The sequence below is a fragment of the Pelodiscus sinensis genome, chromosome 26, assembly GCF_052426305.1.
Source record: "Pelodiscus sinensis isolate ZL-2025 chromosome 26, ASM5242630v1, whole genome shotgun sequence".
Taxonomy (NCBI): Eukaryota; Metazoa; Chordata; order Testudines; family Trionychidae; genus Pelodiscus; species Pelodiscus sinensis.
In genome coordinates this window covers 3,746,744-3,773,232 of record NC_143077.1, presented here as the reverse complement: position 1 = coordinate 3,773,232, position 26,489 = coordinate 3,746,744, and the positions used below count along the sequence as shown (strand labels likewise).

The following is a 26,489-nucleotide window of genomic DNA, read 5'->3' as shown; positions in this document are numbered from 1 at the left end:
TCCTTATCCCTTTTTCAATGATTCCCAACATTGTGTTTGCTGGTTTGACTGCCCCTGCACACGGAGTGGATGTTTTCAGAGAACTCTCCACAATGACTCCAAGGTGTCTCGTGCGTGGTTAGGAGTTGAGTTGTGGGGCAGGAGCGGGAGCCAAGGAGGGGTGAGCTGGCCAGATGGCACAGAAAAGTCGTAAGATTCTCCCATGGTGCTCGTAGGACCTGCAGAGGAGCATCCACGGCCGGGCGGCCTCTTTCGCCGGCGTCTTGAAAGCCACCGAAGAGTTCTTGGAGCAGAACAGGACCAAGCTGAACCCGGGGGAGCTGGCAGCCCTGCAGGAGAAGCTCCGCCTCGCCAAGGAGCAGTTCCAGTCTCTGCAGGAGAGGACTGACGTGGCCCAGAAAGAGCTGGAGAGCGCTGTGACGGCGGCCGTGCAACAGGAGACCGAAAAGGTAACGCACAAAGAACTACCCAGGGGGACCTGGATCGTGGGGAGCCTACTGGCTAGGCCACTGGCCTGGGAGTCAGGAGCCCTGGGTTCTTCTGTTCCTGCCCGCCCCACTGCTTGTGCCTCAGTTTCCCCCTCTGTAAAATGGGCAGCACTGATTCCCCCTTTGAAAGCACTTTCAGAGGAACGGTTGAGAGGTGCCACCTGAGAGTTAGGTGTTGCTAATACCAATACAGTAATGGAAAGGAGCCTTGCTCTGAAGTCCGACATTGGCAATAAACGTCCAGTGTAGCCTTTTGAAGCAGAATGGTGCCTCTGAATATCTAACGCTGTCTCAGCCTCAGCAGAAGAGCCACAGAAAGGTGGAGCCAGCCTTAGAGAACCTCCGAGAACTGGAGCTGAAGGGAACCACTTTCCATACGTGCACACACTAATGGTCCCGCGAATCTTTTCCAGCGCTGTGCAGAATAAAGTTTGTTGCATGCACCAAGACATGTGTGAATGTGCACCACTCATAAAAACACAAACCTAGCGGTGGGCGCTCTGCGAATCGGCTGAGCGGCGCTGGGATCTCTCCTTCCGGGGAGCGCTGGTGCACACTGTACCCTCGTGCGCTCTGTGTCAGGAGACCAGTTTGAGGTGTGCCAGCGACGGAAGGCTATGGGTTGTGCTGGGGTGGGAATCTCACCTCCTCAGCTACCAGGACGTGGCTCTTTCTGGTCTGGTGTGGGTGTCAGTGAAGGAAGTGTACCGTGTAATATTTTGATGTTCTTGGCGTGTCTTGGGAAGCGTTGGGGGGTGCAGTCCGTCCCCGTGCACTGCTCTCAGCAGAGCCGACAGCCTGCTCAGCGCCCCTGGGCAAAGGGGAGGGGGCGGTTTGATGCTCCCGGCTCTGGTCACCGCTGTTGCCATAGTAGCACGGCCAGTGGCCGGGAGCCCTGGGCCCCTGAGAGTCACTGGGGCCCGGGGAAACTGCCCCTTTCCCCCACCCCCCCGACCACGCTGATTCTCCCTCCGGCCCCCAATACAGGGGCTTGTTCACGGACCAACAGCGCAGCCCTCCCCACCGGCATGTTTGCTTCTCCCTCAGGTGAAAGCTGCCCAAGAGCTGGTGGAGAACAGGAGCAAGATCGAGTCGCTCCTAGATTGGGTGACCTCGTTAGAGCCGCCGGCAGGGCTCTCGGCGCACAAGCACCGCCCGCTGGGCCAGGCTGCGGGCGCGCTCGGGGGGAGCAGCCCCCAGGACGTGGCGGACGGCCGCGGGGCGGGAGCGGACGGCGTGGAGGAGAGCCTGGAGCGGCACTACGAGAGGCTGCAGGTGAGAGCGGCGCCGAGCCCGGCCGCGGTCACGCTGGGTCTCAGTGAGGCGGCTCCGCGGTGCTACCAGGATGGAGCGAGCACAGGGAGAAATCAGCAGGTGCTCGGCACCCACCCGTAGCCGAGTCCCCCTTTCCGCCCCTCCCCTGTGCCTCCCACCCCCTGGCAGCCCCCTGGCTCTGGGGGCGGGGCCCGCAGTGGAGGGGAGTCAATGGAAAAGGGGCAGGGTGGAGACTGGGGGGGAAGCAGTGGAATGGGGGTGGGGCCAGGACAGGCGGGGGGGGGGTTGAGCCCCCCCAGCCAGAGGGGAATTAGGTGCCGACGGGATGAGTTTGCCTTGCCGTGCAGTCGTGTCCCGGGGTAACCGTGTGCTGCCGCCGCTCTGGGCTGTAGAAGGGAGACCCTGTTGCACGGGGGAGTCTGCCGGGGCCACGGGCTGCAGGACATAGAGAGGGGAACGTGGCGAGAGGCGTTTTCCCTCCGCTTCAGCTGCGGCGTCTCAGCGGCGGGTCCACGTCGCGCGCCTCCCGTGTGCACAAAGACCCGGCGGGCGCGTCCGGCCTGGAGCCTGAGTCTAGTCACAGAGACATCCCCCGCCGGCCTTGTCCCTCCAGCCTCCCAGGGCTGCAGCCGAGCTGTGCACCGCAAAGCGCACCGAGGCGTTTTCAGGGCGCAGCAGGCAGGCCGCCTGGCGAGCTGGGGGGGGCGGGCGCCCGCCGGCTGCTGAGTCCCTAGAGGCGCTCACGAGGCGGCCGTATGGTGCGTGTGTTCCAGGCCCGCCACCAGGAGCTGCTGTCCCAGCAGCAGGACGTCATCCTGGCCACGCAGGCCGCCCAGGCCTTCCTGGACAAGCAGGGCCCCAGCCTGGCGCCGGAGGAGCGCCAGCGGCTCCAGGGGAGGCTGACTGAGCTGAAGGAGCAATACGCTGCCCGCCTGGCGCAGTCGGAGAAGCAGCTGAAGCAAGTGCAGGTGCAGCGGGACGAGCTGCAGAAATTCCTGCGGGACCACGGGGAGTTCGAGGCCTGGCTGGAGCAGGCGGAGCAGGACTTGGCGCGGATGCACGAGGCAGGCGGCGACCCCGAGTCGCTGCGGCCGATGCTCCTCCGGCAGGGCAGCTTCTCGGAGGACGTGATCTCCCACAAGGGGGATTTGCGGTTCATTACCATGTCCGGACAGAAGGTGCTGGACGCAGAAAGCGCGGCCGGGGAGGACGGGCCGGAGCCGTTAGCGGCGGGAACGTTAGTCAAGAGCAAACTGGATGATGCCTCGAGAAGATACGCGTCCCTCCACGCCAAGGTACGGGCCGCTCTCCCCGGCGCCGGCAGGGGCAGCGTTTCCTCTGGGTGGCTCGGTAAGGGTGGAGGTCGCTGGGAGGCAGGAAACATCCCGTTTAACCGATTAAAGGGATGGGGCTGGGGTCAGGCTGGAGTGGACCCCACAGGCAGGGGCTTCTCCAGCATGGCAGCGCCCGGCCCCCCCATGGCGTCTCCCAGTTCCCCCCCAGTGTGGGATGCCGGGGCTGCCTCTGCCAGCCTCCAGCCTGTGCAGGCTGGGAGCCAGTAGCCCAACGTGGGGGGCCCGGTGGGGCTGGAGCAGCCCTCCACCCGTGGCTGGGCTGGGGGCTGCTCTCGGGTACCAGGAAACTGTTGAACCCAGGGGCGGGGAACCTCAGACCCTGGGGCCGGATGCAGCCCCCAGCTTGCCTGGATCCGCCCCCCGAGGGGGCCCCCCCAGCATTGGGGAGCCGGTGCCGACTGCGGGACTGGAGCACTAGCCTGGCCCCCCATGGCTCTGGTGGGCGAGGGGAACGTGGGGAGCGTCTGTCTCCTCCGTCGGGGCCATGTCAGTTTGTCTTTTTTTTTTTTTTCTCCCCCCTTTTTTTTCTTCTCGCTTGCGTGCAGCCCCCGACTGATTTTCCTGTGGGTCAGCGCCCCCCACACCCCTTTCAAAAGGGTTCCCAGCCCTGGTTTAACTGGTTACCCTTCAGCATCCCCTGTGGCTGGCCCTGCATGTAATTGGGACCCCCCCATCTGCCCTGGTGCGTTCTCTGCGTGTTCTCCACCTTCCTCCTCCCAGGAAGGCTTGTGCTGTGCTCCGGAAGGAGGCGGCCAGCCCTCTTCTAAACGGAAGCTCTTCCTCGGGGCGCGTCTCCACAGCGCGGCGGGCGGGGGGTGACGGTGGCACACGAGCTGCGGGGCGCGGAGAGTTCTGTAGCGCACTTGGCTATAGCCCCTTTCAGAAGTGGAACCTTCGGTGTGGGAACAGTGTCCCTGGGACACGTTCGTGTGCGGCAGGTTAGGGCCCGGTTCATGCTCTGGCTTGGCCCAGGCTGTAAGCCCTCGCCCCTCCCGGGGGATGGGTTCCTGGCACCGCCACGAAGGGGGAAATCTGCGAATGCTGGGGGTGAGAGCGGCGGGGGGGGGGGGGGAGGCCTGACTGCTGCAGCTGTCCATCAACACCCGCTGGAGCATGGGGTGCAATGGGAGGGGTGGGAGAGACCCACGAAGACATGAACTTGTGAACCACAAGGGTCTCCTGTACTAACCTGGGGGGTAGACAAGCCCTTGGTGGACTCTCCTCCCCTTTCTCCAAACAAAGGGGCGTGGCAGAGCACGCTGTGGTTGCTCGTAGCCTCGTCACCTCTCTTGTTTTCCTTCGCAGTGTACCAAGCTTGGGTCCCATCTGACCACCGTGCTGGACCACTACCAGCAATTCCAGGACGTGGCAGGGTCTCTCAGGACGTGGCTGCAGGACAGCGAAGCAGCCGTGGCAAACGTCCTCTCGGAGACGGTTTCCTCGGACCCAGCAGTTCTGCAGGAGCAGCTCACCAACGCCAAGGTGAGGGACCTCCCGACTCTGCCTTTCTCCAGCGGGGAGGTGTCCCCCTCTTGGGCCAGGCAGCTCACCCTCAAATCCCCTCCCGACGCCTGTTAGAATCATAGAACACTAGGACTGGAAGGGCCCTCGAGAGTCATCGAGTCCAGTCCCCTGCCCCCACAGCAGGACCAAGCACCGTGTAGACCGTCCCCAACAGGTGTCTGTCCAGCCTGCTTTGAATATCTCCCATGATGGGGATTCCACAACCTCCCTGGGCAATTTATTCCAGTGCGTAACCACCCGGACAGGCAGGAAGCTTTCCTAATGTCCAGCCTAAACCTCCCTTGCTGCAGTTTTAAGCCCCTTGCTTCTTGACCTATCAGAGGCCAATGTGGAAGAAAACATTGTCCTCACTCTGCGTTTGTAAGCAACAAGTAGCCGGAGGCAGTTTTATTACGAGCTGCAGCAAGGGAAAAACTGGTTTGGACGGGAAAAACTGCCCCCCCCTCCAAGGCAGCTCTTCGAATACAAGCAATTATGTAGCAGTTTCTATACTGTCCATTAGATATAATAACAATAACAATTAGTCTCCTTCCCATTCCAGACACCAATGGCTAACAGTTATTTAGTTCCACCCAGATGCTCCTTATCTCAAGGTCCCTGCCAGAGTCAGCGTTCTAGCCTTATCTCCGGATGGAGGCGAGAGGCAAAGGCAGCGGCTAATTACAGATCTCACGTTGTCAGGCCACAGACTTAGCCTGACTCTTGCTCTCTTGCTAACAAGACCAAGATGGCTGCTCACAAATTCCCTTATTCCCGCCTCCACACCAAGGAGAACAATTTTTCTCCCTCCTCCTTGTAACGCCCTTTTAGATACTTGAAACCCACCATCATGTCCCCTCTCGGTCGTCTCCTTTCCAAACTAAACAAGCCCAGTTCCTTCAGCCTCCCCTCCTAGCTCGTGTTCTCTAGACCTTTCATCATGTTGGTTGCTCTTCTCTGGACCCTCTCCAGTGTGTCCACCTCTCTCCTGAAGGTAGTCCTATGAGCTGCCTGGGGGCTGATAAATTAAGGGTGGTGCTGGCTAGCCCGGCTCACCTGTGTGTCACAGTCTGTACCCTACTGCTGACTTTTGTGGTCTTGTCTTGTGTTGGGGCAGCATCTTCAGGGAGATCTTGCTGAGCACCAGGTGCCGGTGGAGAAGCTGCAGAAAGCCGCACGGTCCCTGCTGGAGATAGAAGGCGAGCCAGCCCCGGATCGCAGCCGCGTTCAGGAAACCACAGGTACTGAGCCGAGAAGCTGCGCCCATTAGCATGTGCGAGTGCGGAGACCGACCCGCTAGGAAGAGACCGCAAGTCCCCAAGTCAGAGGAGCTCAGGAAATCACAGTGTCGAGGTAGAGCATCAACCTGGCAGATGTCAACAGGGCAGGGAACCAGCTTCCAAAACTCCACCACCGCTTCTGGGGAGAACCCAAGGGAGGAGGGACACGCTGAGCACCCGGCAACGTCAGCCTGAAGAAGCCAAAGAGAGAGCGGCTGTTGTCAGAGAAGAAACAGGCGGTCCAGGAGCGGCTGGAGGAAACGGGCCAATACAGCAGGTCCCCCGCTCCTGGGCCGCCTGCTTCTTCTCGACCAGTTGTTTTCAGCGCAGAGGCCATAGAGCGGAGCCCGCTGACAGGGTCGTGTCATCGCCCTAACGCAGCGGCGCTCAGACAGTGGGACGTCACCCCGTTTCCGTGGGGCCGTCAGGGCTGAAAACCCCTTGGACTTCGCCTTGGCCCCTCCCTCCCTTGGGGCTCTGGCAGGCTCAGGCTTTGCCCCCCCCAGAGTGGGGCGGTGACTCATATTGTCAGAAGGGGGCCCAAGTGCCGTGACATGTGAGGAGCCGCCCGAATGCTTCTGTGCTTCAGCGGATGCTGCTCTTGGCCCAGGAGGGCCGACAGCCTCACCGGGCCCCTGGGCATGGGCTGGCTCCGCGCTCTTGGGATGGGTGGGCTTTGGGCAGAAAGGGCTGGGCAGGGGGGCAGCCAGCCCACGGCATTGCCCGGAGCGTGCTGCGCCCCTCCCCTTCTCCCCCAGCCAGCCCCGAGAGCGGCCTGGAGCGCACCCCCACGGCACTCCACTGGCGATGCAACGTGCCTGGGGCAGCTGCCCCTTTTGAGGGCAGCAAAAATGCTGAGGGGGCTGGAGCACATGGCCTACGAGGAGAGGCTGAGGGATTTGGGCTTAGTTAGCCTGCAGAAGAGCAGAGTGAGGGGGGATTTGAGAGCAGCCTTCAACTGCCTGGATGGGGGTTCCAAAGAGGCTGGCGAGAGGCTGGTCTCAGTGGGGGCAGGTGGCAGAGCCAGGAGCAATGGGCTCAAATTGCAGGGGAGGAGGTCTAGGCTGGATATTAGGAAAAACAATTTCCCTAGGCGGGTGGGGAAGCCCTGGGCTGGATCCCTAGGGAGGGGGTGGAATCTCCATCCCTAGAGGTTTAAGTCCCGGCTTGACACAGCCCTGGCTGGGATGGTTGAGTCGGGGCTGGTCCTGCTTTGGGCAGGGGGCTGGACGTGCTGACTCCTGAGGGCTCTGCCTGCCCTGGGGTTCTATGATCCCGCCTGTCAGGCCCTGTGCTGCTGCCTGCTCTTGTGTTTTCCCCTGTTCTCCGTCGCTGATGCTCTGCCAGTCCGGCCCCTCTGGGTGCTTTGGCGAGTTCCTTGTCTTGGGGAGAACCCCACAGGGGACGATCCCTAATGGTCCTGTCTTTGTATCCTGGGGTGCGTTCTCCAGATTCCATCGTGAGCCGTTTCCAGAGCCTTTCCGGTCAGATGGCCGAGCGCTCGGACCTGCTGCAGAAATCCATCGCCCAGTCCCAGAGCGTCCAAGACGGTCTGGAGAATCTTCTGCAGTCGATGGCTGAGATTGAGAAGAGCCTGGAAGGAGAGCAGCTGGCTTCCCTCTCCTCTCTCTCCGTCCAGGAGTCGCTCGCCACGAACACGGTGAGACGCTCTCTGAGCTGCCTGGGTAAAACGCCTTCCTTGGGCAGACGGTTCCTCTGTCTCTCGCCGGCCTCTGAATTGTGCAGACCTCTCAGATCTGGAGCATTGTATCCAGTTCTGGGCCCCCAATTACAGGAGGGATGTGGATGCATTGGAGAGGGTCCAGAGGAGGGCAACCAAAATGATTAGGGGGCTGGAGCATATGACCTATGAGGAGAGGCTGAGGGAGTTGGGTCTGTTTAGTCTGCAGAAGCGAAGAGTGAAGGGGGATTTGAGAGCAGCCTTCAACTTCCTGAAGGGAGGTTCCAGAGAGGCTGGAGAGAGGCTGTTCTCAGTAGTGACAGATGGCAGAACAAGGAGCAATGGGCTCAAGTTGTGGTGGGAGAGGTCCAGGTTGGATATTAGGAAAAACTCTTCCACTAGGAGGGCGGTGAAGCACTGGGATGGGTTCCCTAGGGAAGTAGTGGAGTCTCCATCCCTAGAGGTGTTTAAGTCTCGGCTTGACAAAGCCCTGGCTGGGTTGATTGAGTTGGGATTGGTCCTGTCTTGGGCAGGGGGCTGGACTTGATGACTCCGGAGGTCTCTTCCAGCTCTATGGTTCTATGATCGCGCTGTGCTTGAACCTTGTTGAATGTCCGAGCCGTTTAAAGGCAGGAAGCCCCTTTAAAAAAGGAGCATTCGGTCCCTCCCGGGCCTGAAGTCACTGCACTAGGAAATAGAGCCACTGAAAGGGTTTCCCTGCCTCCTGCGCCGAGGAGCAGCGTTTAGAGCCGTTAGCGTAGCGTCCGGGGCAGCGCGTGAGGATAGACTGACAGCTAAGCAGGAGCAGAGGCAGGGAGAAGCCGGCGTCAGGCACCGGGAGGGGAGGAGAACAAGCCGCGCGCGTTTCTGGTGGTCCAAAGGGCATCCCAGCCAACTCTCGGCCTTTCTCGCGGTGCGCTCCGACCCCAGAAGTTGAAGCAGGACATCGCCCGGCAGCGGAGCAGCCTGGAAGCCACTCGGGAAATGGTGACGCGGTTCCTGGAGACGGCCGACAGCGCCACCGCCTCGGCCCTGCGGGGCAAGCTGGCCGAGGTGACGGAGCATCTCGACAGGCTGTGGGGGCGGCAGCAGGCCAGGGAGAGCGGGCTGAAGGGCCTCCTCCCCAAGGTGGAGCAGTTTGAGCAGCTCTCCGAGAAGCTGCGGCAGTTCACGGAGAGCAGAGCTCGGATGCTGGCGTCCGGGAACCAGCCGGAGCGGGACATCGCTCGCTTCTCCCAGCAGATGCAGGTGAGACGCGGCAGGGGGAGGGAGCCCTTTGCAGGCGGAGCAGTGGGATATGTGCTGAGTTGATAACCCCTGAGCCATTTTGGCGTACCGGGCCCTGGTGCACGTCACATGCACGGGCCCACCCCTGGGCGCAGGCCCACCCCCGGAGCACACGGTACATGCGCTGCCCAGCCTGGCCCGGCCACCACTGCTGGCGCGCAGCCCGTGGCAGGCCGCACCTGGCCGTGCAGGGACCCGCGGCCGTGGGGGGAAGGGCGCTGCTGGCTGGCGCCGTGGGGATGGGGGGGGCGGCGCTGCGGTAGCTGGGTGCGCGGTGCCTGATGGCCGCTATAAGAGACGCCGCGCACCCCTTACAGCTGCCATCAGGCACCCCCCATCGGTTGGCGCCCAGGGCAGCTGCCCGGCTCGCCTGCCCCTAATCCGGCCCTGCCTGGCGTCACCCCAGGCCACTGGGACCTGCGGCTGCAGGAGCCGTTTGCTCAGCCTTGGAGAAAAGGAAGGAAACGGAGGCGTTGCTGTTTCACCGCTCGCTGGGACCCAACTAGCAGCCGGGCTCGATTCGAAAGCGTATTGCCCAGCCCTGCTGGCTGAGAACGGGAGGAGTGAATTCGGACCCGCTGCGTTGGGCCCAGGGCAAATCTAGCGAAAAATGCCATTTGTGCACCCTGGATAATGGCTGAGTCAGGGAGAGGAATTGCTCCCCACGGGCAGCGGTTTTCAACCTTTTCTCCTCCTGACCCTGACGAAGAAAATTATCGAAGCCCGTGATGCAGCGTCATTTGATCTTTTGACTAGCGTGCAGAGGGCGGTCAGAGATAAGGGGGTCGGGGCACGGGGGGGGCTCGGGGTTGGGGTAGGGGATTCAAGCTCCGGGGTCGGGGTGCAGGTTTACCTCGTGTGGCTCTAGTCCGTGGCGCAGCAGGGCTGCAAAGGCTTCCTGCCTCTCCTGGCACCACGGACCACACTCTGCCCCGGAAGTGGCCAGCAGCACGTGGCGCAGAAATAAGACTGCGCCCCAACCCAGACCCCCCTCCTGCACCCCAATCCCCTTATCTCTAACCTCACCTAGGCAGAGGCGGGCTGTCCTCGCTCATTGGCACCGCCCCCCAGATCCTATTGACAGATTCTCTGCCAATGGGAGCGCAGAGCTGGTGGGCGGGGCAGTGGGTGGAGCTCCGTGGCCCCACCTCCTAAGAGCCAGACCTGCAGCTGGCTGCTCCCAGGGCGCAGCACAGTCCATGGCATGAGGACAGGCAGGAAGCTGCCTTAGCGCCCCCGCTGCTCACTGTGTCCTGGGTCGCAGCCCATCGTTGGAAAGCTGGTGTAGGGACAGCACTGGGTCCATGGCACTGGCTGGGACAAAATCACACAGTGCCTGTTTGCTGGGAGCAGGATCTGCACGCGATTCCCCCCCCCCCCCCCACAGCCCTTCTGCGTGGTTCTGATGCGGGGGATGGTCAGGAGTGGGTCGGCTTCGGGGCCGGTTCATCCCGTTTCCCTGTAGAGGGCGCTCCGGGCCCTAACCCGCCTCCAGGGCTGTGTCCATCCCTGTCTCCTGTTGAAACGAGCGCAGGGGCTTCATCCCTGCTCCCCTCTGTCCTGCCAGGAGCTGAACTCGGAGATGAAGCAGCACCAAGAGGACCTGGACACATTAGAGCAGCTGAGCACAGAGCTCAGCTCCTTTGGCTTCCCGGTAGCCTCCTCGCAGCACCAGGAGAAGCTGCAAAGCCTCAGGCAGGACTTTGTGCAGCTGCAAAAGACAGCCCAGGAGAGGTAAGACCTGAGACCCCTGATCCGCTCCTGCAGGAAGAGGCAAAACCTGCAGGCTTGTGTGTCTCACGCTCCTGGTACGTAGCTGTGGGGGGCGAACCTGCTACGGTTTCGTTTTTGCTGGGGGGGGGAGATCCAGACGTTACCGTCTCTTTCGGCTGTCCTCCCACACCGCGAAACTGACTGCCGTCATCGCTGAGTGGCATTTAGAAAAAGCCTGGCCGGAGGCGTTGTGAAAACATGCGTGCCGGTAGAGTGCTCAGCGGGCACGAATCAGACCCGCCCCTGAGCCGATCCGTGCGTGGGGGCAGAGGGTTGTTGGCCAGGGAGGGACGGCTGTTGTTAGCCACAGAAGGAACCGCTTCGCTTTCCCTAGCTCGAGGGCGTTGGGACAGAGCAGGGTCCATCTACGGCAGGGTTTCCCTAAGTGGTCCGCCCCCCCCCCCCACTCCTGGCCACGTGGTATATTTGCCCCCCGGGATTGTCTGCCCTCCACTCATTAGCATGCTACATAAGCAGGGTGACGGCGCAGCGGCAGAAGAGAAATCTGCAGGGACGCATGGGGTGGTTCTCGGGGTGCCCAGGACTGAGCGTTCCCTTGTTCCCCCGGCCTGCTTGCCCCCAGTAACTCCAGGAGCCGCTCCAGCTCTCTCCTCTGGGCATGTCCATCTGTCTTTGCCTGGCCGCTTTGAACCCAGTCCCTTTGAACCATTCCCCGGGGCACCCAGATCCCGACACTGCCTACTTCTAGAAACCCTCTGTCCCCGAGAGAGCCAGGCACCCCCCTCCCACACACACACCCCCTCCCCGATCTGCACAGGGACAGCGCCGGCTGTTCCCCTTTGCCGGGGAGCGAGGGGCAAGTGCCCGGTTTGCTGCCTTCCTCACTGGCTGGGAAGCACTGGGGGCAGATGAACCTGGATCTGCCCCAGCCGGGGGTCATGTCCCCCTCCCCCGGCTGCACCTGCTGGGACTGCAGCAACCATGGAGAGGTGCTTCTCCCCTGGCCCCAAGCTGCTGCGGTGAGAGGGGGCTGGGGTTGTCCTCTCCCCCCAGGGCAGCCTGCTATGAACCCCTCCCCAGCCCCGAGCAATGGGTCAAACGAAGCCTGCACATTTTCGTTTCATTTTCCTAAACACAAAGCGAATGAAGGACCCGAACCAGGCCAGGGAAATCGCCTGGAAGCTTTTAAACCAGGTTTCTCCCCCTACCCCAATTCGCCTGGGGCAGAGCTGGCTGGCATCCAAACGGCCGTGAAAACACCCCGCGCCCCACAATGTCTCCTCAGCCGATGGGTGCAGAGGCCCCTCCCCGCCCCGGGTTCTCCGGGACGTTGGGTGTCCCCTCTCCCTGTCGTAAGGTTCCCCTTTTACCTCCAAGTGTTTGCACCTGTCGTCTTTGGCTTGCCGGTGACTGCTCTGTGATGGAGCAGAGAGAGAACTGAGTCTTGCATTACATCCCCAGCCAGCTAGGGAGAGATGCCCAGAGCCGGCCTTACCCACATGCAGAATAGGCAGCTGCGCAGGGCACCTGAAAATTTGGGGCATCTCTGAGCCCCAAAAGGTAGGAATAAACGGTACATTTTCTGAGTGGAGAGAGGTAACTAGTGGGGTCCCCCAAAGGTCCGTATTGGGAGCAACATTTATAAATGATCTGGAGGAAGCGGTAAATAGTGAGGTGGCAAAATTTGCAGATGATTCTAAACTGCTCAAGATAGTTAAGACCAAAGGAGACTGTGAAGAGCTTCAAAAAGATCTCACAACACTAGATAATTGGGCAACAAAATGGCAATTGAAATTTAACGTTGATAAATGTAAAGTAATGCACATTGGAAAACATAATCCCAACTACACGTACAATATGATGGGGGCTAATTTAGCTACAACTATTCAAGCGAGAGATCTTGGAGTCATTGTGGATAGTTCTCTGAGAACATCCACTCCGTGTGCAGGGCAGTCAGAAAAGCAAACAGGAATCATTAAAAAAGGGATAGAGAATACGGCAGAGAACATCTTATTGCCTCTGTGTAAAACCATGGTACGCCCACATCTTGAATACTGCAAACAGATGTGATCGTGTCATCTCAAAAAGAATATATTGGCATTGGGAAAAGTTCAGAAAAGGGCAACAAAAATGATCAGGGGTTTGGAACGGGTCCCATATGAAGAGAGATTAAAAAGACTGGGACTTTTCAGCTTAAATAGGGCTAAGGGGGGATAGGATAGAGATCTATAAAATCATGACACGTGTGGAAAAAGTGAATAAGGAAAAGTTATTTACTTATTCTCACAATATAAGAACTAGGGGTCACCAAATGAAATCAATAGGCAGCAGGTTTAAAACAAACAAAAGGAAGCTTTTCTTCACGCAGTTCACAGTCAACCTGTGGAACTCCTCGCCAGAGGATGTGGTGAAGACCAAGACCTTAATAGGGTTCAAAAAAGAACTAGAATCATTCATGGAGGTTAGGTCCGTCAGTGGCTATTAGCCAGCATGGGTAGGAATGGTGTCCCTAGCCTCTGTTTGTCAGAGGCTGGAAGTAGATAGCAGGAGAGGGATCGCGTGACGATTCTCTGTTCTGTTCATTCCCTCTGGGGTACCTGGCGTTGGCCGCTGTTGGCTGACAGTACATAGGGCGAGATGGGCCTTTGGTTTGACCCAGTCTGGCCATATGTAAATATCCAGTCAGATGCCTCTTCCTGTCCCCGTTCTGTGGCTCGGCTTTCTCCGGAGAGGATCTAGTTTACTTAAAAGTGACAATGCCAGCCAGGCCTCTTAGCAGACACTGATCCAGGGAAAGAGCTGCTCAAGCAGTAACGCAGCCGCGTCCCAAGCTTTCGCCCATCCCAGGTGTAGACGGTCCGTTTCTCAATTTCCCGGGGAAGTCGGCAGGACCGGAGTATAACGTTTGCTTTCAGATATTTCGTTCGTGAGTTGCTGAAGATTATAAAATCACATATCTAAAAAATCGTCACATCTCATCTCTCCCCCCCTCCCCCGCCGTCTGCCATTGAGCATCTGGGCCCAGTTTAATAGTACTGCGTAGGGCCCCCTAAATACTGACAGCAACTTCCTCCTGCATGACTAAGCTGCCACTAGGTAGTTAGTCTCTGGTGACTCACCGTAACTCTGAGACCCTCCTGGCATACACATCAATACAGTTGCTACCTCTGCACGCATCACCCCGCGATTCTGAGCGCAGATAAATTGCAGGCATTGTATGTTACCCTGTATGACAAGACACCCTGTGAACAATGGCGTGGATGTGCTGAGTTTGTTAGGTCTATGGGGAGGGTTTACAAAGACCCGGGGACCCTGTGCTCAGGTGCCTTGGGGGCTCAAAGAGCGTTTCATTATTTGCAGCGCTTCCAGAGTGTGTCTGTGCTTGTGTCACTCGTAGTCCCCTACAGGGGGGTTGCTAATCGAAGAGAACAGGCAAACTCTTCCTCCTGTTTTTACACTCAGCCAGCTCCTCTTTCCAGAGATGAGCCTGAACTCCTTGTTCAAGCAGCTGAAAGCAAGACAGTAAATCCAGCCCCTCTGTGATCTGCCAGCCAATTATAGGCCCCTGACAAGTGCTGTGTGCAGACAAACTGGTTTCAGAACCACAGGTTGGACCTCCCTGGTCTGGCACCCTTGAGACCTGATGGGTTCTGAATGGGAGAGTTTGCCAAACCAAGAGGAGTCAGTTCCAGCCTCTGGGCCAGGAGCTGCTGGCCTCCTGGCTGGGTTCCTATCACAGCTGCCGACCCGGCCGCCAGCCACCGGGCTTTGCTGCCGGCCGGCCCTGGCCAGGCTCCCTCCCCCTGGGCGGCCGGCTTGGCTCCACTCCCAGGCTGCAAGTTCTGGGCTTCCGATCCCCTGGTTGGACTCCTGGCCACTGGCTCCCGGATTCCCAGCCAGCCCCCGCTCTCAGCTGCTGGGACTGTCCGGTCCAGGGGCTCCCTGGTCGATCAACCTCTGGGGTCTGAGTGGCCGGCCCAGAGAGCCCCAGAGCAGAGAGGTTCAAACGGCACTAACCTGACGTGACCGAGAACGGGAGTCACGCTATCCGCAAGCAGAGCTGCCGGGTAGCTCTAGCCAGGCCTTTGGCTACCGGGGAGCACTATTGCTAAGCACCGAAAACCCCCCGAGAGACAATTGAGTCCTCAGTTCATTGCCAAGCGCAGCTCGAGCTGCTCACTTGCCTTCTCGCTCCCAGGGAAAAGGAGGCCTCCTCTTGCCAGGAGCAGCTGGACGAGTTCCGGAAGCTGGTCGGCGCGCTGAAGCAGTGGCTGAAAGAAAGCGAAGGGAACGTGCCATCGGCGGAGGCCTCCCTGGGCACGCAGGAGCTGGAGCATCGCGTCCAGCAAGTCCAGGTGGGCGGGGAAACCTGAAACGCACTGGGGACTTGGGAGGGGACCAGAGCAGCCTGTGACGGCTTGCAGGGCGCCGTGTCCCGGGAGCTCCTTGATGCCCATGTTAACCCTGTTACGCCTGGGGCTCCGGGGGCAGGGCTGGCTGGCCGGCCGGTGGCTTCTGATCAGCGGGCCCTGACCTGCTCTGAGCCGAGAGCCAGTCCTGTCCGCTGTGGGCGCTCGCACTGTCCAATGTTGCATGCCTGGCGAGCTCCATGTGGAGCCTTGTATTAGAATCATAGAACCTCAGGACAGGAAGCGACCTCCGGAGTCACTGAGTCCAGCCCCCTGCCCAAAGCAGGACCAGCCCCGACTCAATCAACCCAGCCGGGGCTGTGTCAAGATGGGACTTGAAAATTTCTAGGGATGGAGATTCCACCCCCTCCCTAGGGAACCTGTCCCAGCGCTTCCCCACCCGCCTAGGGAAATTGTTTTCCTAATATGCAACCCAGACCTCCCCCACTGCAACTTGAGCCCATCGCGCCTTGTTCTGCCACCTGCCCCCACTGAGAACAGCCTCTCGCCAGCCTCTTTGGAACCCCCTTCAGGAAGCTGAAGGCTGCTCTCCAATCCCCCCCTCACTCTTCTCTGCTGCAGACTAAATAAGCCCAAATCCCTCAGCCTCTCCTCGTAGGCCATGTGCATGTATTGACTTGTGACTGCGATCCAGCTCTGCCTCTGCTTTCCAGAGGAATTTGGGTGTCATCATCCCGCCCCTCGCCCCGGTGCCATTGTATTCTGAATGAACCAAAACTCTGCCGCTCCCGTGACTTGCCCTCTGCTGGGCATCGGAGGTTCCCTCCTGTCACCTGAGCGCTCTCCTTCACTGGGTTAACGGCGAGAGGAGTCACGAGCTGAGAGTCGGGGGCGGGCAGCTTCCTGGTCACTCACTGGTGGCTGTTTTATCTCAGGCCCAAATATAGCAGCTGTCTGAGCTACAGAGCGAGGCAAGGCCTGTGTGGCAAGTGGAGTGTCCTGGGTACCGTGCAGGGCTGGGTAGCCTAGGAAGGAGAGTCCTTAGTGTGATGAGACACCGACTAGTTCATACATCATAGTGTATTGCTTCCGGCTCTGGAACTGCCTGAGGGGGAGCCGTGTTGGTCGGTGACTTCGAAAGCAAAGAGCAGGCCCGTGGCACCGGAGGGCGTGTCTCCACAGCAGCGTTATTTCGCAGTAACGGCCGTGATTCCGAAATAACACAGTGCGCGTCTCCACTGCAAGCCGTTATTTCGAAATAACATTGAGCTGGAGGACTTCTGACTGCGGCTCCTGGAACCCCCGTTCCACGAGGAGGAAGGGAAGCCGGAGGGAGAGTGCTCTTCTGGAGACTGCGCCAAAGGCCGAATGAAGCTGTTTCGCAGTTGACGTCTCTGACGCTGCGTAGCTTTTGCCCTGCTGTGTAGACGGGGCCGGACTAAGGGGTGGGCTAGCCAGGCAGCTGCCTGGGGCACCAACCTACAGGGCACCCAGCTCCGGGCGGGCTGCTTCAGGCGCCTGGGGCGGGGCCGTGTTAATCCCCGCAGCACCGGACAGAAGCGCCCTTCCCCTCTCGGCCGCAGGGCCCTGCATGGCCAGGTGGAGCCCACCCTGGGCAGCCCTGGGCTGTGTGCCATCGGCGGTGGCCAGGCTGACTGGGCAGCTCATGTGCTGTGTGCCCGGAGACAGGGCTGCGCGGCCCTGTGTGTAGACGGGCTCTTCGAGACGAACCAAAATACATCTCTAGTGTGAGCTTGTGTGGGCCCAGCCCACTTCCTCAGATGATCTGGAGTGGAAATTACTGAAATGAGGTGGCTGATAACAGCCAAAAAAAAAAAAAAAAAAACCCTCACGGCAACCTGTCAGCAGTGGGACCGGTGCTCGGGAGGCTAACGAGGTGGGTGGGAAGTCTCTTGTTCTTAGCTTTTGGTAACCACCCTCTGACATAACGTGGAGATGCTCTTTTCCTCTGCTGTCCCCCAACAGCTCAGTGGCGTCTCTGGGCGTCAGGGAGCCCTGGTGCTGGTTGGGCGGCTGAGCGTGCCAACGCAGGATTCTGCGGGTGGTTTTTTAGGACGCATGAATTTGAGCGTGTTTGAGGCTCTGTCCCACCCCAGCCTTGTGGGAGGGACCCTTGGACCTGGGTCCCAAAAGATTATGGGGGGCAGCTCAGGTAAACCAGGCTCGGGGGTGCAGGTCAGAGATTCAAAGCAAGGAACCAGAGGGGGCCGGTGAGCGGAGAACCCCGGACAGCTCCGGGAGGTTGTCTAGGGAGCCAGTGCCCGCTGCCCAGAGGAAATCTGCCTGGATGCTGAGATCAGGGAGGAGCAGAAATAGGCCCCACAGTCACAGAGCACCTGCTTGGTCCAGCCCTCCGCCTCCTGGCGCCATAGGTAGCGGCCTTGGCCCGGGCCGGGAGGAGGTTGACAAGAGGAGAACTCCTAGTGCCTAGACAGTCACCCCCCATGATCACCTGCGGGGTGTGTTGGCATGAGCCGCTGGGACACGCTTTCGCTTGTAACAGGGTGAGACACACGGCGTGTGGGATGCTGACCCGGGTCTTTCAATAGGTTCTCCTGGATGAATGGACGGGAAAGGGAGCCCAGGTGGAGGAGATCAATTGCAAAGGGACAGCGCTGGAGAATTTGATTGTGGACATCACAGCCCCCGATGCCCAGTCCAAGACAGGTGAGTTACAGCTCCGCTGCCCGGCAGGGACCTGGGATGCCTTTGGAGGGGGAGGGGCGCCGATTGCTCTCTTCGTTTGTGCAGTTCTTCAGGATCGTTGTGATTTAAACCACCCTCCAATAGAAACCGGCTGTGACTGTCATACGGCCCGTAGGAGAGAGGGTCGCTCCGTCCGTCTCATTTGGACGGGAGCATAAAGGCCGGGCTGCTGTTTGAGAGCTGACTCTCGTTCGGGATGGGCTGTTCGCATTTCAGCAACAGCCGCCCCCGCAAAAAGTCACGGACCCCGCGCTGGGCCGGGTTGGCCTTTGGATGGGAAACCTCCAAGGGACATCTGGCACAGGGCTGACGCGGGAGTCCTTGTGCTCCAGCAGGTGGCGCTCTACGACTACAGCTGGGCGAGAAGCTAGGGGTGTGATTCCCCTGCTGCGTGTGTGAATGGGAGGAACAGGGAAGCCACAGTAATGCAGGGAGTGATGATGGAGGCATGGCTGAGCCGTTTTGTGTGTGTGTGTGTGTGTGTGTGTGTGTGTGTGTGCGCGCGCGCGCACACGTGCACGCGTGTCTCTCCCCGTTTCAGGTGAGTTTGTGCTCTGCCTGGCTTGGCCCCTTGTCCACTGCCGCTAGCCGTGCTACGCTGCTATTGGACTCTTGTTAGGTTCAATAACCCTGCTCGCTCATAGCGTAGATCTTAGCCCAAGACCACATCTCCACTCACCGGCAGATCCATGCTCTGGTGATCGATCTTCTGGAGTTTGATTTAGCAGCTCTAGTAAAGACCTGCTAAATCAAACCCTGAGGGCGCCCTTGTGGCTGTCACGAGGAGTAAGGGAAGTCGGCAGGAGCATGTCTCCTGTCAGCCTCCCGCTGGGGAGAGGGTGCCAAGCTCGGTTTAGGATCCTTCGACTCCAGCTGTTGTTTACATGTTTGTTCCATAAGCCGACCTTTCCCATGCAGTGTAGACCTGGCCCAAGTCTCGGTACTGGATCAGGTCACCCGCATGGGGCTAGGATAATGCTGGAGGAGGCTCTCTATATTGGCTGTGTTGGCTGATTTTCTGACTATTTAGGATCCCATGGCAAGAGGTAGGGGACTGAACTTTAGCTTCCTGACTCACTGCCCTCCGCCAGCCATGTCATCTGCGGATGGGAAGCAAGGGATAATCTCTCCAAATAGGCTGCACAGTGTTGCTGACACCGAATAGCTGCTGCCTCCCACCTAGGCAGAGAAAGGGCTGCCCAGCAGCAAGTCAGGTGGCACCCAGCTGAGTGGCAGCGTGCCCACAACCAACTGCAGTCGGCAGCATGTGTTTCTATTGGTGGTGCACATCTGCCTATGGCGTGGAGCACAGAACAAAATTCATTCTGCGCATGGATGGTAAATCATAGAGGGAGCATTGGAGAGCAGTCCCTTGTACATAGCCGCTGAGAGAGTTGGAGAGGTTTTCATGTGGCAGTCTGCTGTGTAAATGGACATTGTAATGCTGCTGGCTGCTTCTATTAGGGATGTAAAGGGTTAACCAGTTAACCGGCATGCAGCACCCTTCCCGGGTCAGTAGTTAGCCCGCAGCCTGGCTGGGCGGGAGCAGGGCAGCGGCAGCCCGCTTGGGTGGACTCCCTCCTTACCCCGTTCCCCAGCACCATGTGGTGAGCTGGGCCAGGCAGGAGCAGCGTCCTGTCCACAGTGAGCCCAGCTGGTCTGGTCCAAACAGCCCATGGTGGCATCAGCCCCGTCTGGCTTGGCCCCCTGCACCACAGGCGGGGAGGGGGCTGCTCCATCAGCTGGACCCTCCCCCCCCCCCCCCCCCCCGCCTACAGGATCTTGGTGAGCTGGTTAAACGTAACCTTTAACCTGTTAAACGGGATTTTACATTCCTGGCTTACCTAGTGTGGTCCCCGGGCGGCTGTCTGAGCTGGGGAGCTGGGATCTTGTCCAGGCCTGTTACCGGACTTACCATTGAGGGCCTTGGGGACCGTCACAGCCACCCCGTTGCCAAGCTGTCCCTTTAGGAGTCCTGGGAGGAAATGGAAAAGGGGGGCAGGGAAAAGAAACGGATGAAAAGCAAAGGCAACTGGGAGCCCCGACTGGGCATGGAGACGGGGCGGTGGGCGGGAATGCTGGTGCTAGGCATTGATAGGGTCTGTGGCTTTGTGGAGCTGCCAGGAATAAGCCGCTTCACAATGGCCCGGCTTTCCCTGGGGGCTGACGCGGTTCGTCTTGTGGAGAGCTCTGTCGTCTTGTCTTGTGTTAATTTGCTCACGCTCAGGGTTCGTGTTTTATTTTTGCCATGGTGTCCGTCGTCGGCCCCGGGCAGCCGGCGCTGTGTGCGTGTGTGTGTTGGGGACACGTCTGTACGCCTAACCCGTTTGTCTTGTCCTTTGTCTGCCTCTCTGTCCCTCGCTCAGGTTCTGTGCTGCCCGCTCTAGGAGTGTCAGTAGGCAGCGTAAACGGATACCACACCTGCAAAGGTGAGAGCGCCCGCCCCGCGTCGCACTCGAACGCCGTGTCTGTGTGTTCATTGTGTTTCCATCATGGCGCGGTCTGTATGGCTGTTCCCACGGGAGATAAAAATTGCAGGGCGACACTGTCGGAGTCCCATCACCCAAAACGAACCCGTGTGTCTCCCCAGCTCTGGTAGTAACCAGGACAGTGCGTTGGGGTGATCAGCGGACTGGGATGTAGGACAGAAATGGCAGAAGGGGGAATCCCGTTTCCGAAAGGGTACGGCGAGATTGCAGGGGGGGGAGGAGTTCGGGATACCAGAGGTATCAGGAAAAAACGGCTGCGTCCAGGGAATGTGCTTGCTCTTCCGCTTTTTTTGTGTGGAAGAGCGAGTGTGCTCTTTCGGAAGGCCTTGTATTCCTTGTTCCATGAGGAAGAAGGGGGCTTTCGAAAGAGGGTTTTCCTACACTTGGCCCAGTCTAGATGGGCCAAATTTCGGAAAAGCCTCTTCTGACAAACGTATCGGGAAAAAAGATACAAAATGCAGAGCGCGTTTTGCGTATCTTTTTCCGATAGATCCTCGCAGTCGACGTACCCAAAGGGACAGTAGCTTGACCCCTGATCTGCCGATATCAAGATGCATTTGCACAGCAGGGCTGAACTCGAAATAAGCTACACAAACCAAGCTACGTCAAGTGCGTAGCTTTTTTCGAAATAGGGAGCATCTACACAGCACTGACTTTGAAGTAGGGCCCTCTTCCTCCGACTTCCCTTCCTCCTCGTACACTGAGGGGCACAGGAGTCGGAGTAAGAAGTCTTCCAGCTTGACAGGGTTTCGACATTATTTCGAAATAACCGCCTGCTGCGTAGACGCGGACTGTTATTTGAAATAATGTTGCTGTGCAGACGTCCCCTTAGAGAGCTGACGGTTTCAAGACGTGCTGTGACGGTTGTTGGTTCGGAGGGTTATGACACCATCTTAACCTGGAATTGTAAAGGTGACTGAACTCACTCGATAGCTGCTGGACGTTCATTGGCTCAACAAGAGAACAGATATAAAAAGCTGAGCTCCAAGTAGAAGTAGATTGAGTAATTAGACTGCTAACATGGGGTTACAAGCAGCACGAGACTGATTTAATGTGTTTGGGGCAAACTATCTCCCTGCGTGATACCACAGAGCAAGCCTCTGGCCCGACAGACGGTGCTAATCAGACCCCTTGGGTCATCAGTGGGTGGAAGGACGGTATCCTCACTTAGAACCCTAGAGCTGGAAGAGACCTCAGGAGTCATCAAGTCCAGCCCCCTGCCCAAGACAGGACCAATCCCAACTAAATCAACCCAGCCAGGACTTTGTCAAGCCGGGACTTAAGCACCTTTAGGGATGGAGACTCCACTACTTCCGTAGGGAAGCCAACCCAGGGCTTCACCACTCTCCTAGTGGAAGAGTTTTTCCTAATATCCAACTTGGATCTCTCCCAACACAACTTGAGCCCATTGCTCCTTGTTCTGCCATCCGTCACTACTGAGAACAGCCTCTCTCCAGCCCCTTTGGAACCTCCCTTCAGGGAGTTGAAGGCTGCTCTCAAATCCCCCCTCACTCTTCTCTTTTGCAGACTAAATAGACCCAACTCCCTCAGCCTCTCCTCGTAGGTCATCTGCTCCAGCCCCCTAATCATTTTGGTTGCCCTCCATTGGACCCTCTCCAATGCGTCCACATCCTTTCTGTAATTGGGGGCCCAGAACTGGACACAATACTCCAGATGTGGCCTCACCAGAGCCGAGTAAAGAGGAATACAGGCAGTCCCCGTGTTACGCAGATCCGACTTATGTCGGATCCGTAGTTACGAACGGGGCTTTTCCCACCCCGTAGCACGCGGGTGGCAGGACCGCCCAGACGCGCCATGGTCCTGCCGCCCGCGTCCTCCGGGGCGAGAAAAGCTGCTCCGCGTCTCCCTGGTCTGCTGGGGGAGGGGACCCCAGCAGACCAGGGAGATGTGGAGCAAAGCCGCAGAGGACCCGGGCGGCGGGACCACGGCGCATCTCGGTCCCGCCGCCCGCGTCTCCCTGGTCTGCTGGGGGGAGCAGCGGCTGAATCAGGACGCCTGGGGCAGAGCAGCTCGGGTGCTGCCGGGTTGGTCCAGTAGCGCCAAGGAGCGGCGCTACTGGAGCAACCCAGCAGCACCCGAGCTGCTCTGCCCCAGGCGTCCCCAAGTCAGCCGCTGCTGAAACTGACCAGCGGCTGACTACAGGAAGCCTGAGGCAGAGTTGCTCTGCCCCAGGCTTCCTGGAATCAGCCGCTGGTCAGTTTCAGCAGCAGCTGACTTGGGGTCACCTGGGGTTCTTAAGTTGAAGCTGTATGTAAGTTGGAACTGGCATCCAGATTCAGACGCTGTTGAAACTGATCAGCGGCTGATTCCAGGAAGCCCGGGGCAGAGCAACTTTGCCTTGGGCTTCCTGTAGTCAGCCACTGGTCAGTTTCAGCAGCGGCTGAATCTGGACTCCAGTTCCCACTTGCATACAGATTCAACTTAAGAACAAACCTACAGTCCCTAACTTGTACGTAACCCGGGGACTGCCTGTAATCTCATCTCAGGATCTGCTGGCAATGCTCCTCTTAATGCAGCCTAGTATGCCATTAGCCGCCTTGGCTACAAGGGCCCCCTGTTGACTCATGTCCACTTCTGGTGCCCTGACAGTCAGTGCGAGGGATGCCCCGGATTCTTAGGGCCAGCCCCTTGGGGAGGCGTGGTGTTGCCGTTCTTCTGCTCAGGGTCGTGTCTTTGTGGCTAGATTTGACGGAGATCCAGTGTGACGTGTCTGATGTGAACCAGCAGTACGAGGGGCTAGGCCTGGCCCTGCGGGAGCGGCGAGAGCAGCTGTCAGCCGTGCTGGAGAAGGTGCGGGAAGTCCAAGAGGAGGCACGTTCGGTGTTGACGTGGCTGGAGTCGAAGGAACGCACCTTGTCGGCGCTCGAAGCCTCTTCCTCCCCGGCAAAGCCGGAGTCCGTGCGAGCCCAGGCGGAGCACAACAAGGTAACGCGTCTCTCGGAGCCGGCCGGGGGAGCGCGTTGGCCGGGGGGGCTGGGTCGCTCTCTTTATTTCCCTGAGTTGGAAGCAACCGACGACGGCCTGTTTAGAGAGAGCGTTTCGTCGTGGGCGTGCGAGCGGTTAAACGTGGCACAAATGTGCATGGCCGAGAGAAGACTGAGGCCCATGTGACTCAAATAGCTTCAGATCTGTCCAGGCGTGTTAGGAAGAGAACTGTGCTTGGTGGTTCCCTGCGTCCACCACGGGTAGGACGAGGAGGAAGCAACTAAGGCCTGGTCTGTGCTAGGGATGGGAACAGGCAACAGTTAACCATTACCCAGGAGAAGCCCCATGGGGCTGCTGTCTTCCAACCCATGTGGGGCCAGGAGTGGCAGCCGGGGAGGCTGGGAGTCGGCAGCCCAGCGTAGGGCCGGAAGCAGCTGGAAACGTTAACTGAGTTAAGGTTTAACCGGTTAATTCATTGAACGGGATTAGACATCCCTCGTCGGCTCTAGAAAATTAGGACCATCAATCAGGGCTGTGAAAAATCCACACCGCGAGTCCCCATCCAGACAGCACTAGGTTGATGGAAGAATTCTTCCTTCAGCCTAGCTGCTGCCTCCCGGGGGGTAGGTTACCGACGCCGTCAGTGTGCAGCTCCTGTGGCGCAGCTGTGCCGCTGTAACATTTTAAGTGTAGACGTACCCTTAAGTGCAGCGAGAGAGATTTCGGTTGGATAGTAGGAAAAAGCATTGTAACTCTACAAATAGCTACGCCCTGGAAACAGGTTTCTAGGGATACTGTGGAACATCAGGCATTGGAGAGGTTTAAGAACAGGTTAGAGAAACGCCCCTCAGAGATGGCCTCTGCATGGGAGACATGGACTAGATCAGTGTTTCTCAACCTTTCTTTTTTTTTTTTTTTTTTATAAAATACTCCTTTTTCAAAAAAAATTATAAGTCCCCCCAGTCCCTACAGTTTTCAGACACACACATTTCTTTTCTACCATTGCAACACATTTGTTTAAACAACTTAATCGTAGCTGGGCGGGCGATGACATTTTTGGGTGTAAAAAGTACCAAAATAATGAAGCATTGTGAAACTTAAAACAAAACTTCAGCTTTCTCCAAATCTCAGTAGTGTTGCCGTACCCCCCCCCCCCCAGACTCCTCTCGAGTACCCCTAAGGGTGCTCGTACCACTGGTTGAGAAACGCTGACCTAGATGGCCTCTTGAAGTCACTTCCCAGCCTGCTCTCGGTGATTCTGGGGCTCTGTGGTGAGCGTGACGTTTTCGATATTTGAGGCCTGTCCGGTGCAGGCAGTTATCTCCATGAACAAGGCTTATCGCGGTTGGTGCCAATTCAGAGGCCGGTCCAGTTTCCACGGGAAAGCCCCGCGCAGTTTAACGTGACACTGAGAGCGATGAACCTTTCAGTTCTTCTCTTCTCAAGGCCCAAGGGAGCTCAAGTGCTAGTAACTTGATGAAATGATCCCATAAAAGCCTAAAGATGAAGCCTTACGCAGCTCCGAGTGTAGCTGCTATCTTCCCTCGCGCTGCAGCCCGCCTCAGCACAGCTCTCCCGCTTGCATCACGTCTTGGTTGTGCGCCTCTCTGCATGTCCAAACTTCTTTCCGTCCTAGGCATTCCTGGCTGAGCTGGAACAGAATTCAGAGAAGATCCAGAAAGCAAAGGCAGCCCTTTCCGGCTTGCTGGAGAAGTACCCTAACTCTCCAGAAGCTGCAAACTGGAAGAAGATGCTGGATGACCTTGGTACGTTCCCCATGGACTTCGCCTGATTTTTAGGGGGTCTCTAGCCAGCCCTTAAAGCAGTGGGGGGCAATCTGGGGGGCCCACAGGCTGCACGCGGCCCATCGGGGCTCTGTGTGGGGCCTACCAGACGTTTTGCTTCTTGTTGCCTACGGGCAGGGTTGCCAGAGTCCTGTCGTGTCGGGCTGTGTCCTTTTTTCCCTACCAGTATCGCTACAGCGACCCACAGGGCAGGTGGCGGGAGGTGCACACTGATTGCACACAATGTGCTCCCTCTGCAGCCAGTCCCAGCACAGCGGCGGGTCAGGCGGCACCTCCGGCGCCTTCTCGGCACGCCCACGCCAGGGGCAAAATTGCCCCATCCTGGGAGCCCGTCTTGGTGACTCCTGCAGCCCCCTTGCTGCCCCTTGGTCAAAGCCGGGGAGATCTCCACCAAGGCAGGAAATTAAAGAACCCACCTGCTGCCTCCCGTGTCAGGTTTCCTACTAGCAGTAAAATGACCAGCCATTCCATTTCCTGTCTTCAGACTCCAGGTGGGCAAGGGCCAATCGGGTGACAGCGGAGCGGCAGCAGAAGCTGGAGAAATCCGCGAGCCAACTGGCGAGCTTCCAGGCCGCGGAAGCCCAGCTGCGTCCGTGGCTGACGGAGAAGGAGCTCATGATGAGCGTGCTGGGGCCCCTGTCCATTGACCCCAACATGCTGAATGCGCAAAAGCAGCAGGTCCAGGTGAGAGGCAGCTCCTGGGGAGGTTACACAGTGAAGAGGAGCCGGCAGTTCCAGTCGTGTGGGTCTGTGTGTGTGTGGTGGGGGGGGGGCGGGGAGGTCTCTGGTGTGTGCGTGTGCGTGTGCGTGTGCGTGCTCCTGCTCCTGCTCCTGCTCCTGCTCCTGCTCCTGCTCCTGCTCCGGAGCACGCACCCTTCGAGCTTGTCTGTGCAATCCAGCTGGGTTATAACTCTCCCCTGTGCTCGCGTGCCATGCACGTTGTGTCCGTGTGGCTCTTACTGATGGGCACTGATGGTTCCTTAGCGCCATCAAACTAGGGGTCACTGGGGGTGGGAGGTCGGGCGCTGGGTCTCTTGCTGCAGGGGATCAGGTGAACAGTGGGGGCGCTAAGGCAGCTCCCTGCCCGTCCTGGCCCCGCAGACTGCGCTGCGCCCTAGAAGCAGCCGGCAACAGGCCCGGCTCCTAGGTCGGGGGGGAGCGCGCAGGGCTCCGTGCACTGCCCCTGCCCTGAGCATAGCTCTGCCCTCCCATGGGCTGGGAACCTGCTGCCGGCTGCTTCTGGGGGCAGTGTGGTCTGCAGGGCCAGGAGAAGCAGGAAGCTGCCGTAGGCCCCATCCCCACCCGCTGACTGGGAGCCACTCGAAGGAAGCCCCTTGTGCACCAGTCCTGACCCCCCAGCATGCCAAAGCCCCCTCCCACACTCCAGCGCTCTCAGCCCCGCCCCGGAGCCCACACTCCAGTCACATTCTGTTGGTCGCGGCATCAACAATTTTCTTCACCTGAGTCATGAGGAAAAAAGTTTGAACCCCCCGGCTTGGTGAGCGTCGATCTAGTCCAGTGTCAAAGCTGGGGAAAGCCAAGCGTGCGA

At 58.8% G+C, this 26,489-nt stretch overlaps 1 protein-coding gene across 25 annotated transcripts in view; it reads left to right on the top strand.

Moving 5' to 3' along the window:
- The window catches only part of MACF1 (microtubule actin crosslinking factor 1), a 299,184-nt gene that overhangs the window by 169,991 nt on the left and 102,704 nt on the right, over window positions 1–26,489 (top strand). For 23 of the 25 annotated variants that reach the window (XM_075908727.2, XM_075908730.2, XM_075908723.2 and 20 more), the window contains 14 exons: window positions 216–449; window positions 1,536–1,763; window positions 2,537–3,058; window positions 4,424–4,600; window positions 5,739–5,862; window positions 7,353–7,561; window positions 8,513–8,830; window positions 10,437–10,603; window positions 14,802–14,958; window positions 17,544–17,661; window positions 20,067–20,129; window positions 22,894–23,135; window positions 24,772–24,901; window positions 25,425–25,624. In XM_075908727.2, the coding sequence (XP_075764842.2) occupies window positions 216–449; window positions 1,536–1,763; window positions 2,537–3,058; window positions 4,424–4,600; window positions 5,739–5,862; window positions 7,353–7,561; window positions 8,513–8,830; window positions 10,437–10,603; window positions 14,802–14,958; window positions 17,544–17,661; window positions 20,067–20,129; window positions 22,894–23,135; window positions 24,772–24,901; window positions 25,425–25,624 (2,889 nt within the window). The remainder of the gene's footprint in view (window positions 1–215; window positions 450–1,535; window positions 1,764–2,536; window positions 3,059–4,423; window positions 4,601–5,738; window positions 5,863–7,352; window positions 7,562–8,512; window positions 8,831–10,436; window positions 10,604–14,801; window positions 14,959–17,543; window positions 17,662–20,066; window positions 20,130–22,893; window positions 23,136–24,771; window positions 24,902–25,424; window positions 25,625–26,489) is intronic. The other 2 variants (XM_075908729.2, XM_075908707.2) reach the window with 1 other exon arrangement.